At 56.4% G+C, this 11,574-nt stretch overlaps 1 protein-coding gene across 1 annotated transcript; it reads right to left on the bottom strand.

Annotated features, from left to right (window-relative positions):
- Positions 1 to 5: 5 nt before the first annotated feature.
- On the bottom strand, positions 6 to 4,001 carry LOC135538033 (ribosome biogenesis protein wdr12-like; the record flags this gene model as incomplete). Its single annotated transcript, XM_064964032.1, has 6 exons — positions 3,558 to 4,001; positions 1,852 to 1,958; positions 818 to 933; positions 494 to 648; positions 231 to 276; positions 6 to 74 (listed from the first exon to the last, which is right to left on the bottom strand). Coding segments are annotated over exons 1-6 (646 nt in total), but the record flags the coding sequence as incomplete, so codon positions are not given.
- Positions 4,002 to 11,574: the final 7,573 nt, after the last annotated feature.

The following is an 11,574-nucleotide window of genomic DNA, read 5'->3' on the forward strand; positions in this document are numbered from 1 at the left end:
CAGCTGTTCAGTCTTCTGTTTCTTTCTGGGTCTGCTGGGAGGCTCCTCTACCTCCTCCTCCTCCTCTGTGGCCACTGGCAGGACAACAGAACAGTCAGCAGGGAGAGAGATACATAGTTAACATGGATACTATATATACATGGAGCTGTGAACCAATCTAACTCCAATATCATCCAAGACAACCCAGAGTCCAATAGGACTGTACCAGACAACCCAGAGTCCAATAGTACCTGCTGACCAGATCTTCAGCATCTTGTCCCAGGAACCACTGCAGAACTGAGAGGAATGGAGACAAAAATACATCTATTAGTTGCTGAGCAGTGATGTTGACAGCTGCATATCCCCCCGTCGTCTCCTCCCATGTCTCCTCCTCCTCCCCCCCGGCTTCTCCTACCATGTCTCCTCCTCCTCCTCCTCCCCGTCTTCTCCTCCCATCTCATCCTCCCCCCATGTCCCTCCCTCCCCCCATCTTCTCCTCCTACCCCCCTGTCACCTTAGTGCGTGTGGGATCCGTGGCGATAGTGTCAACACTCCCAGCGTGTCCACGGCAACAGTGTCTAGCTTTCAGCTTGTTCCTCTCAGAGTTCCACTCCCACAGCAGAATGGTTTGGTCCAGAGAGGCCGTGAGCAGCAGGGAGGTCAGGCCATCTAGACAAACATAGGGGTGTCAGGATGAGACGATCAAGACCAACGTTCCCCAACTGGTGGCTCTCAGGCTGAATTTGGCCCGCGGGTGATTTTATTTGGCCCCCCAAGTTTTAAAAACAACAACTGTAAAAACACCAGCAAATCAGCTCCAAGTGACCCAGACACTCACCTCTCCTGACCCAGGCCACGTCCTTCACCACGTCCGTGTGTCCGGCCACCGTCATCACAGCCTTGCCCTCCAGAGACCAGATCCTGGCCGTCTTATCATAGGAGCCCGTCAGGATCCTGGAGCAGACATCATTAACAGGGTCTCTGGGTTAGGGTCTCTGCCATTCAGAGTCTGGGGTAGGGTCTCTGCCATTCAGAGTCTGGGGTAGGGTCTCTGCCATTCAGAGTCTGGGTTAGGGTCTCTGCCATTCAGAGTCTGGGGTAGGGTCTCTGCCATTCAGAGTCTGGGGTAGGGTCTCTGCCATTCAGAGTCTGGGGTAGGGTCTCTGCCATTCAGAGTCTGGGGTAGGGTCTCTGCCATTCAGAGTCTGGGGTAGGGTCTCTGCCATTCAGAGTCTGGGGTAGGGTCTCTGCCATTCAGAGTCTGGGGTAGGGTCTCTGCCATTCAGAGTCTGGGGTAGGGTCTCTGCCATTCAGAGTCTGGGGTAGGGTCTCTGCCATTCAGAGTCTGGGGTAGGGTCTCTGCCATTCAGAGTCTGGGGTAGGGTCTCTGCCATTCAGAGTCTGGGGTAGGGTCTCTGGGTTAGGGTCCCTACCATTCAGAGTCTGGATTAGACGTCATGTCTCTTACCATTCAGAGTCTGGGTTAGGGTCCCTACCATTCAGAGTCTGGGTGAGACGTCATGTCTCTGACCATTCAGAGTCTGGGTTAGACGTCATGTCTCTTACCATTCAGAGTCTGGGTTAGACGTCATGTCTCTTACCATTCAGAGTCTGGGTGAGACGTCATGTCTCTTACCATTCAGAGTCTGGGTGAGACGTCATGTCTCTGACCATTCAGTGTCTGGGTTTGACGTCATGTCTCTTACCATTCAGAGTCTGGGTTAGACGTCATGTCTCTGACCATTCAGTGTCTGGGTTTGACGTCATGTCTCTGACCATTCAGTCTGGGTTAGGGTCTCTATCATTCAGAGTCTGGGTTAGACGTCATGTCTCTGACCATTCAGAGTCTGGGTTACACGTCATGTCTCTTACCATTCAGAGTCTGCCTCCACTGAACTGATCCAGTCATCATGCATCATACACTCCTCTGGTTGGGGAGCGGTGAACCTCTCCACATACTCGATCTCCACCACATCTTCCTGGAACACACACACACAAAACACACACAAGTCATATTGGCATACTAAGCAGGCTACGCGTAAACCCTACTGTCCAGGGGTCCTACAACCGTCCAGAGGTCCTACTACCGTCCAGAGGGGGCTACAACCGTCCAGAGGTCCTACTACCGTCCAGAGGGGGCTACTACCGTCCAGAGGGGGCTACTACCGTCCAGCGGGGGCTACCACCGTCCAGCGGGGGCTACCACCGTCCAGCGGGGGCTACTACCGCCCAGAGGTCCTACTCGTAAACCCTACTGTCCACAGGTCCTACTTCCGCCCAGAGGGTGCTACTACCGCCCAGAGGGTGCGACTACCGCCCAGAGGGTGCTACTACCGCCCAGAGGGTGCTACTACCGCCCAGAGGGTGCTACTACCGCCCAGAGGGTGCTACTACCGCCCAGAGGGTGCTACTACCGCCCAGAGGGGGCAACTACCGCCCAGAGGGGGCAACTACCGCCCAGAGGGGGCTACTACCGTCCAGAGGGGGCTACTACCGTCCAGAGGGGGCTACTACCGTCCAGAGGGGGCTACTACCGTCCAGAGGGGGCTACTCGTAAACCCTACCATTCAGAGGTCCTACTCGTAAACCCTACCGCCCAGAGGGTGCTACTACCGCCCAGAGGGTGCTACTACCGCCCAGAGGGTGCTACTACCGCCCAGAGGGTGCTACTACCTCCCAGAGGGTGCTACTACCTCCCAGAGGGTGCTACTACCTCCCAGAGGGTGCTACTACCTCCCAGAGGGTGCTACTACCTCCCAGAGGGTGCTACTACCTCCCAGAGGGTGCTACTACCTCCCAGAGGGTCCTACTACCGTCGAGAGGGGGCTACTACCGTCCAGAGTTCCTACTACCGTCCAGAGGGGGCAACTACCGTCCAGAGGGGGCTACTACCGTCCAGAGGGGGCTACTACCGTCCAGAGGGGGCTACTACCGTCCAGAGGGGGCTACTCGTAAACCCTACCATTCAGAGGTCCTACTCGTAAACCCTACCGCCCAGAGGGGGCTACTACCGTCCAGAGGGGGCTACTACCGTCCAGAGGTCCTACTACCGTCCAGAGGGGGCTACTACCGTCCAGAGGGGGCTACTACCGTCCAGAGGTCCTACTACCGTCCAGAGGTCCTACTACCGTCCAGAGGTCCTACTACCGTCCAGAGGTCCTACTCGTAAACCCTACTGTCCAGAGGTCCTACTACCGTCCAGTGGGGGCTACTACCGTCCAGAGGGGGCTACTACCGTCCAGAGGGGGCTACTACCGTCCAGAGGGGGCTACTACCGTCCAGAGGGGGCTACTACCGTCCAGAGGGGGCTACTACCGTCCAGAGGGGGCTACTACCGTCCAGAGGGGGCTACTCGTAAACCCTACTGTCCAGAGGTCCTACTACCGCCCAGAGGTCCTACTATCGTCCAGAGGTGGCTACTCGTAAACCGTACCGCCCAGAGGGTCGCTGCTACTGCCCAGAGGGTCGCTGCTACCGCCCAGGAGGTCGCTGCTTCCGCCCAGAGGGTGCTACGAGTAAACCCTACTACCCCCCAGACCAGAGGTCCTACTACCCCCCAGACCAGAGGTCCTACTCACCGTTGAGATGCCTTCAGCCTCCATGTGATTTGACAACGATGTCCGCAGGAACTGACCTCGCACCAGGAAGTCAAACTCAATCTGGCTGTGAGACCCTACAACAACAAAGCACACACAGAGATGAGACACCCAATATGATGCTAATACATTCATCAGTGATCTTGGTCAAACCAAGACAGCACCAGTCCTGAAATCATTTAATTGGAGAATAGTTACAAGAACAAACAATGTGTGTAATGTGACAAAAGGCTATATAAGACATGGAGTGGACATCTGCAGTGGGTGGACATGGAATATTGGTCTCCTGAGTGTGGACACGTCTTCCTATAGACCTGGGGGGTCTCAGATGTCTCCTGAGTGTGGACACACGTCTTCCTATAGACCTGGGGGGCTCAGATGTCTCCTGAGTGTGGACACGTCTTCCTATAGACCTGGGGGGCTCAGATGTCTCCTGAGTGTGGACACATGTCTTCCTATAGACCTGGGGGTCTCAGATGTCTCCTGAGTGTGGACACACGTCTTCCTATAGACCTGGGGGGCTCAGATGTCTCCTGAGTGTGGACACACGTCTTCCTATAGACCTGGGGGGTCTCAGATGTCTCCTGAGTGTGGACACACGTCTTCCTATAGACCTGGGGGGCTCAGATGTCTCCTGAGTGTGGACACACGTCTTCCTATAGACCTGGGGGGCTCAGATGTCTCCTGAGTGTGGACACACGTCTTCCTATAGACCTGGGGGTCTCAGATGTCTCCTGAGTGTGGACACACGTCTTCCTATAGACCTGGGGGGTATCAGATGTCTCCTGAGTGTGGACACACGTCTTCCTATAGACCTGGGGGGTCTCAGATGTCTCCTGAGTGTGGACACGTCTTCCTATAGACCTGGGGGGGCTCAGATGTCTCCCGAGTGTGGACACATGTCTTCCTATAGACCTGGGGGGCTCAGATGTCTCCCGAGTGTGGACACGTCTTCCTATAGACCTGGGGGGCTCAGATGTCTCCTGAGTGTGGACACGTCCTGAACCTGGGGTATCAGATGTCTCTGAGTGAGGACACACGTCTTCTCTGGGGGTCTCAGATGTCTCTGAGAGTGTGGGCCGTCTTCCTATGAGCCTGGAAACAGTGTGTCCCGAGTGTAGTTACGTCTTCCTATAGACCTGAGGGGCTCAGATGTCCAGTGTAGACCGTCTTCCTATAGACCTGGGGCTCAGATGTGCTCGAGTGTATTACCGTCTTCTATAGACCTGGGGGGCTCAGATGTCTCCTGAGTGTGGACACGTCTTCCTATAGACCTGGGGAGTCTCAGATGTCTCCTGAAGTGTGGACACACGTCTTCCTATAGACCTGGGGGCTCCAGGTGTGTCTCTGGTGTGGACCGTCTTCCTATAGACGCCTGGGGTCTCAGATGTCTCCTGAGTGTGGACGTCTTCCTATGAACCTGGGGAAATAAGTCTCTCTGAGTGTGGACACACGTCTTCCTATAGACCTGGGGGCTCAGATGTCTCCTGAGTGTGGACACGTCTTCCTATGAGCCTGGGGCTCAGATGTCTCAAAAAGTGTGGACACACGTCTTCCTATAGACCTGGGGGGCTCAGATGTCTCTGAGTGTGGACACGTCTTCCTATAGACCTGGGGGGCTCAGATGTCTCCTGAGTGTGGACACGTCTTCCTATAGACCTGGGGGTATCAGATGTCCTGAGTGTTCTTCCTATAGACCTGGGGGCTCAGATGTCTCCTGAGGGACGTCCTCAGATGTCTCCCTAAAGTGTGACGTGACCTGGGGGGGCTCAGATGTACTCAGTGTGGACACGTCTTCCTATAGACCTGGGGGCTCAGATGTCTCTGAGTGTGGACACACGTCTTCCTATAGACCTGGGGGGCTCAGATGTCTCCTGAGTGTGGACACACGTCTTCCTATAGACCTGGGGGTCTCAGATTCTCTCTGAGTGTGGACACACGTCTTCCTATAGACCTGAGGGCTCCAGATGGGGTGGGCCGTCTTCAGATGTCTCCTCTGAGTGTGGACACGTCTTCTATAGACCGGGGTATCAATGTCTCTGAGTGTGGACACCGTCTTCCTATCTAGGGGTCTCAGATGTCTCCTGAGTGTGGACACACGTCTTCCTATAGACCTGGGGGGCTCAGATGTCTCCTGAGTGTGGACACACGTCTTCCTATAGACCTGGGGGGCTCAGATGTCTCCTGAGTGTGGACACGTCTTCCTATAGACCTGGGGGGGCTCAGATGTCTCCTGAGTGTGGACACGTCTTCCTATAGACCTGGGGGTCTCAGATGTCTCCTGAGTGTGGACACACGTCTTCCTATAGACCTGGGGGGGGCTCAGATGTCTCCTGAGTGTGGGCTCCTATAGTCTCAGATGTCTCCTGAGTGTGGACACGTCTTCCTATAGACCTGGGGGCTCAGATGTCTCCTGAGTGTGGACACGTCTTCCTATAGACCTGGGGGCTCAGATGTCTCCTGAGTGTGGACACGTCTTCCTATAGACCTGGGGGGCTCAGATGTCTCCTGAGTGTGGACACACGTCTTCCTATAGACCTGGGGGGCTCAGATGTCTCCTGAGTGTGGACACGTCTTCCCATAGACCTGGGGGGGCTCAGATGTCTCCTGAGTGTGGACACGTCTTCCTATAGACCTGGGGGGCTCAGATGTCTCCTGAGTGTGGACACGTCTTCCCCATAGACCCTGGGGTATCAGATGTCTCCTGAGTGTGGGGACCTGGGGGTCTCAGATGTCTCCTGAGTGTGGACACACGTCTTCCTATAGACCTGGGGGCTCAGATGTCTCCTGAGTGTGGACACGTCTTCCCATAGACCTGGGGTATCAGATGTCTCCTGAGTGTGGACACACGTCTTCCTATAGACCTGGGGGTCTCAGATGTCTCCTGGAGTGTGGACACGTCTTCCCATAGACCTGGGGGTCTCAGATGTCTCCCGAGTGTGGACACATGTCTTCCTATAGACCTGGGGGCTCAGATGTCTCCCGAGTGGACACGTCTTCCTATAGACCTGGGGGCTCAGATGTCTCCTGAGTGTGGACACACGTCTTCCTATAGACCTGGGGGGCTCAGATGTCTCCTGAGTGTGGACACGTCTTCCTATAGACCTGGGGGTCTCAGATGTCTCCTGAGTGTGGACACACGCCTTCCTATAGACCTGGGGGCTCAGATGTCTCCTGAGTGTGGACACGTCTTCCTATAGACCTGGGGGTCTCAGATGTCTCCTGAGTGTGGACACGTCTTCCTATAGACCTGGGGGCCTAGATGTCTCCTGAGTGTGGACACGTCTTTCCTATAGACCTGGGGGGCTCAGATGTCTCCTGAGTGTGGACACGCCTTCCTATAGACCTGGGGGCTCAGATGTCTCCTGAGTGTGGACACACGTCTTCCTATATAGACCTGGGGGCTCAGATGTCTCCTGAGTGTGGACACGTCTTCCTATAGACCTGGGGGGCTCAGATGTCTCCCTGAGTGTGACACGTCTTCCCATAGACCTGGGGGCTCAGATGTCTCCTGAGTGTGGACACACGTCTTCCTATAGACCTGGGGGGCTCAGATGTCTCCTGAGTGTGGACACGTCTTCCTATAGACCTAGTCAGATGTCTCCTGAGTGTGGACACGTCTCTCCTATAGACCTGGGGGGGCTCAGATGTCTCCTGAGTGTGGACACGTCTCTTCCTATAGACCTGGGGGGCTCAGATGTCTCCTGAGTGTGGACACACGTCTTTCCTATAGACCTGGGGGGCTCAGATGTCTCCCCTGAGTGTGGACACACGTCTTCCTATAGACCTGGGGGGCTCAGATGTCTCCTGAGTGTGGACACACGTCTTCCTATAGACCTGGGGGGCTCAGATGTCTCCTGAGTGTGGACACGTCTTCCTATAGACCTGGGGGCTCAGATGTCTCCTGAGTGTGGACACACGTCTTCCTATAGACCTGGGGGGTCTCAGATGTCTCCTGAGTGTGGACACACGTCTTCCTATAGACCTGGGGGTCTCAGATGTCTCCTGAGTGTGGACACACGTCTTCCTATAGACCTGGGGGCTCAGATGTCTCCCTGTATGGTCCGTTTGTGGTATCAGGGTGGGTGGAGAGGAAGCTAGGAAAGCTGCAGTCAGTCCAGGTAGCATGACGTGGATTCATTATGATTGATGTCAGTGGAGCTGCTGAGGGGAAGACGGCTCATAATAATGTCCGGAACGGAGCAAATGGAATGGCATCACATGGAAACCATGTGTTTGATACCATTCCACTCCAGCCATTAGCACGAGTCCATCCTCCCCAATTAAGGTGCCACCAACCTCCTCTGATATATGTTCGCCCATCTCCCAGAGGGATCAGCTTTGTTCAACTGGGGAAGGAGAAGTTTTAGTCTACGGAAAAGAGCTCCTCTCAAGGGGTTATAACAGTGCCTCTAAGTGTTGAGGTTAAGCAACTTAACAAGGCTCCTGCCATGTTGAAGCCTGATGAATATCCAGAACTCAAGGTGGCTGGAGGGAGGAGAGTCTGGCCCTGATGCTGTGCTATGTACTGGCTGGAGGGAGGAGAGTCTGGCCCTGATGCTGTGCTACGTACTGGCTGGAGGGAGGAGAGTCTGGCCCTGATGCTGTGCTATGTACTGGCTGGAGGGAGGAGAGTCTGGCCCTGATGCTGTGCTATGTACTGGCTGGAGGGAGGAGAGTCTGGTCCTGATGCTGTGCTACGTACTGGCTGGAGGAGGAGAGTCTGGCCCTGATGCTGTGCTATGTACTGCTGGAGTGGGAGGAGAGTCTGGCCCTGATGCTGTGCTATGTACTGGCTGGAGGGAGGTGAGTCTGGCCCTGATGCTGTGCTACGTACTGGCTGGAGGAGGAGAGTCTGGCCCTGATGCTGTGCTATGTACTGGCTGGAGGGAGGGAGTCTGGCCCTGATGCTGTGCTATGTAGTGGCTGGAGGGAGGAGAGTCTGGCCCTGATGCTGTGCTATGTACTGGCTGGAGGGAGGTGAGTCTGGCCCTGATGCTGTGCTATGTACTGGCTGGAGGGAGGAGAGTCTGGCCCTGATGCTGTGCTATGTACTGGCTGGAGGGAGGAGAGTCTGGCCCTGATGCTGTGCTACGTACTGGCTGGAGGGAGGAGAGAGTCTGGCCCTGATGCTGTGCTATGTACTGGCTGGAGGGAGGAGAGTCTGGCCCTGATGCTGTGCTACGTACTGGCTGGAGGGAGGAGAGTTCTGGCCCTGATGCTGTGCTACGTACTGGCTGGAGGGAGGAGAGTCTGGCCCTGATGCTGTGCTACGTACTGGCTGGAGGGAGGAGAGTCTGGCCCTGATGCTGTGCTATGTACTGGCTGGAGGGAGGTGAGTCTGGCCCTGATGCTGTGCTATGTACTGGCTGGAGGGAGGAGAGTCTGGCCCTGATGCTGTGCTATGTAGTGGCTGGAGGGAGGTGAGTCTGGCCCTGATGCTGTGCTATGTAGTGGCTGGAGGGAGGAGAGTCTGGCCCTGATGCTGTGCTATGTAGTGGCTGGAGGGAGGAGAGTCTGGCCCTGATGCTGTGCTATGTACTGGCTGGAGGGAGGTGAGTCTGGCCCTGATGCTGTGCTATGTACTGGCTGGAGGGAGGAGAGTCTGGCCCTGATGCTGTGCTATGTAGTGGCTGGAGGCAGGAGAGTCTGGCCCTGATGCTGTGCTATGTACTGGCTGGAGGGAGGAGAGTCTGGCCCTGATGCTGTGCTATGTACTGGCTGGAGGGAGGTGAGTCTGGCCCTGATGCTGTGCTATGTAGTGGCTGGAGGGAGGAGAGTCTGGTCCTGATGCTGTGCTATGTACTGGCTGGAGGGAGGTGAGTCTGGCCCTGATGCTGTGCTATGTACTGGCTGGAGGGAGGAGAGTCTGGCCTGATGCTGTGCTATGTACTGGCTGGAGGGAGGTGAGTCTGGCCCTGATGCTGTGCTATGTACTGGCTGGAGGGAGGAGAGTCTGGCCCTGATGCTGTGCTATGTACTGGCTGGAGGGAGGAGAGTCTGGCCCTGATGCTGTGCTACGTACTGGCTGGAGGGAGGAGAGTCTGGCCCTGATGCTGTGCTACGTACTGGCTGGAGGGAGGAGAGTCTGGCCCTGATGCTGTGCTACGTACTGGCTGGAGGGAGGAGAGTCTGGCCCTGATGCTGTGCTATGTACTGGCTGGAGGGAGGTGAGTCTGGCCCTGATGCTGTGCTATGTACTGGCTGGAGGGAGGAGAGTCTGGCCCTGATGCTGTGCTATGTAGTGGCTGGAGGAGGTGAGTCTGGCCCTGATGCTGTGCTATGTAGTGGCTGGAGGGAGGAGAGTCTGGCCCTGATGCTGTGCTATGTAGTGGCTGGAGGGAGGAGAGTCTGGCCCTGATGCTGTGCTATGTACTGGCTGGAGGGAGGTGAGTCTGGCCCTGATGCTGTGCTATGTACTGGCTGGAGGGAGGAGAGTCTGGCCCTGATGCTGTGCTATGTAGTGGCTGGAGGCAGGAGAGTCTGGCCCTGATGCTGTGCTATGTACTGGCTGGAGGGAGGAGAGTCTGGCCCTGATGCTGTGCTATGTGGCTGGCTGGAGGGAGGTGAGTCTGGCCCTGATGCTGTGCTATGTAGTGGCTGGAGGGAGGAGAGTCTGGTCCTGATGCTGTGCTATGTACTGGCTGGAGCTGGAGGTGAGTCTGGCCCTGATGCTGTGCTATGTACTGGCTGGAGGGAGGAGAGTCTGGCCCTGATGCTGTGCTATGTACTGGCTGAGGGAGGTGAGTCTGGCCCTGATGCTGTGCTATGTACTGGCTGGAGGGAGGAGAGTCTGGCCCTGATGCTGTGCTATGTACTGGCTGGAGGAGGAGAGTCTGGCCCTGATGCTGTGCTACGTACTGGCTGGAAGGAGGAGAGTCTGGCCCTGATGCTGTGCTACGTACTGGCTGGAGGGAGGAGAGTCTGGCCCTGATGCTGTGCTACGTACTGGCTGGAGGGAGGTGAGTCTGGCCCTGATGCTGTGCTATGTAGTGGCTGGAGGAGGTGAGTCTGGCCCTGATGCTGTGCTATGTACTGGCTGGAGGGAGGAGAGTCTGGCCCTGATGATGTGCTATGTACTGGCTGGAGGGAGGAGAGTCTGGCCCTGATGCTGTGCTATGTACTGGCTGGAGGGAGGTGAGTCTGGCCCTGATGCTGTGCTACGTACTGGCTGGAGGGAGGTTAGTCTGGCCCTGATGCTGTGCTACGTACTGGCTGGAGGTAGGAGAGTCTGGCCCTGATGCTGTGCTACGTACTGGCTGGAGGCAGGAGAGTCTGGCCCCGATGCTGTGCTATATAGTGGCTGGAGGGTGGAGAGTCTGGCCCCGATGCTGTGCTATATAGTGGCTGGGGTGGAGAGTCTGGATGCTGTGCTATATAGTGGCTGGAGGGTGGAGAGCCCCCGATGCTGTGCTATATAGTGGCTGGAGGGAGGAGAGTCTGGCCCCGATGCTGTGCTATATAGTGGCTGGAGGGAGGAGAGTCTGGCCCCGATGCTGTGCTATATAGTGGCTGGAGGGTGGAGAGTCTGGCCCCGATGCTGTGCTATATAGTGGCTGGAGGGTGGAGAGTCTGGCCCCGATGCTGTGCTATATAGTGGCTGGAGGCAGGAGAGTGGCTGGAGGGTGGAGAGTCTGGCCCCGATGCTGTGCTATATAGTGGCTGGAGGCAGGAGAGTCTGGCCCTGATGCTGTGCTAGATAGTGGCTGGAGGCAGGAGAGTCTGGCCCCGATGCTGTGCTATATAGTGGCTGGAGGGTGGAGAGTCTGGCCCCGATGCTGTGCTATATAGTGGCTGGAGGGTGGAGAGTCTGGCCCTGATGCTGTGCTATGTACTGGCTGGAGGGAGGAGAGTCTGGCCCTGATGCTGTGCTATGTACTGGCTGGAGGGAGGTGAGTCTGGCCCTGATGCTGTGCTATGTACTGGCTGGAGGGAGGAGAGTCTGGCCCTGATGCTGTGCTATGTACTGGCTGGAGGGAGGAGAGTCTGGCCCTGATGC

Source organism: Oncorhynchus masou, unplaced genomic scaffold (genome assembly GCF_036934945.1).
Source record: "Oncorhynchus masou masou isolate Uvic2021 unplaced genomic scaffold, UVic_Omas_1.1 unplaced_scaffold_8946, whole genome shotgun sequence".
Lineage (NCBI taxonomy): Eukaryota > Metazoa > Chordata > Actinopteri > Salmoniformes > Salmonidae > Oncorhynchus > Oncorhynchus masou.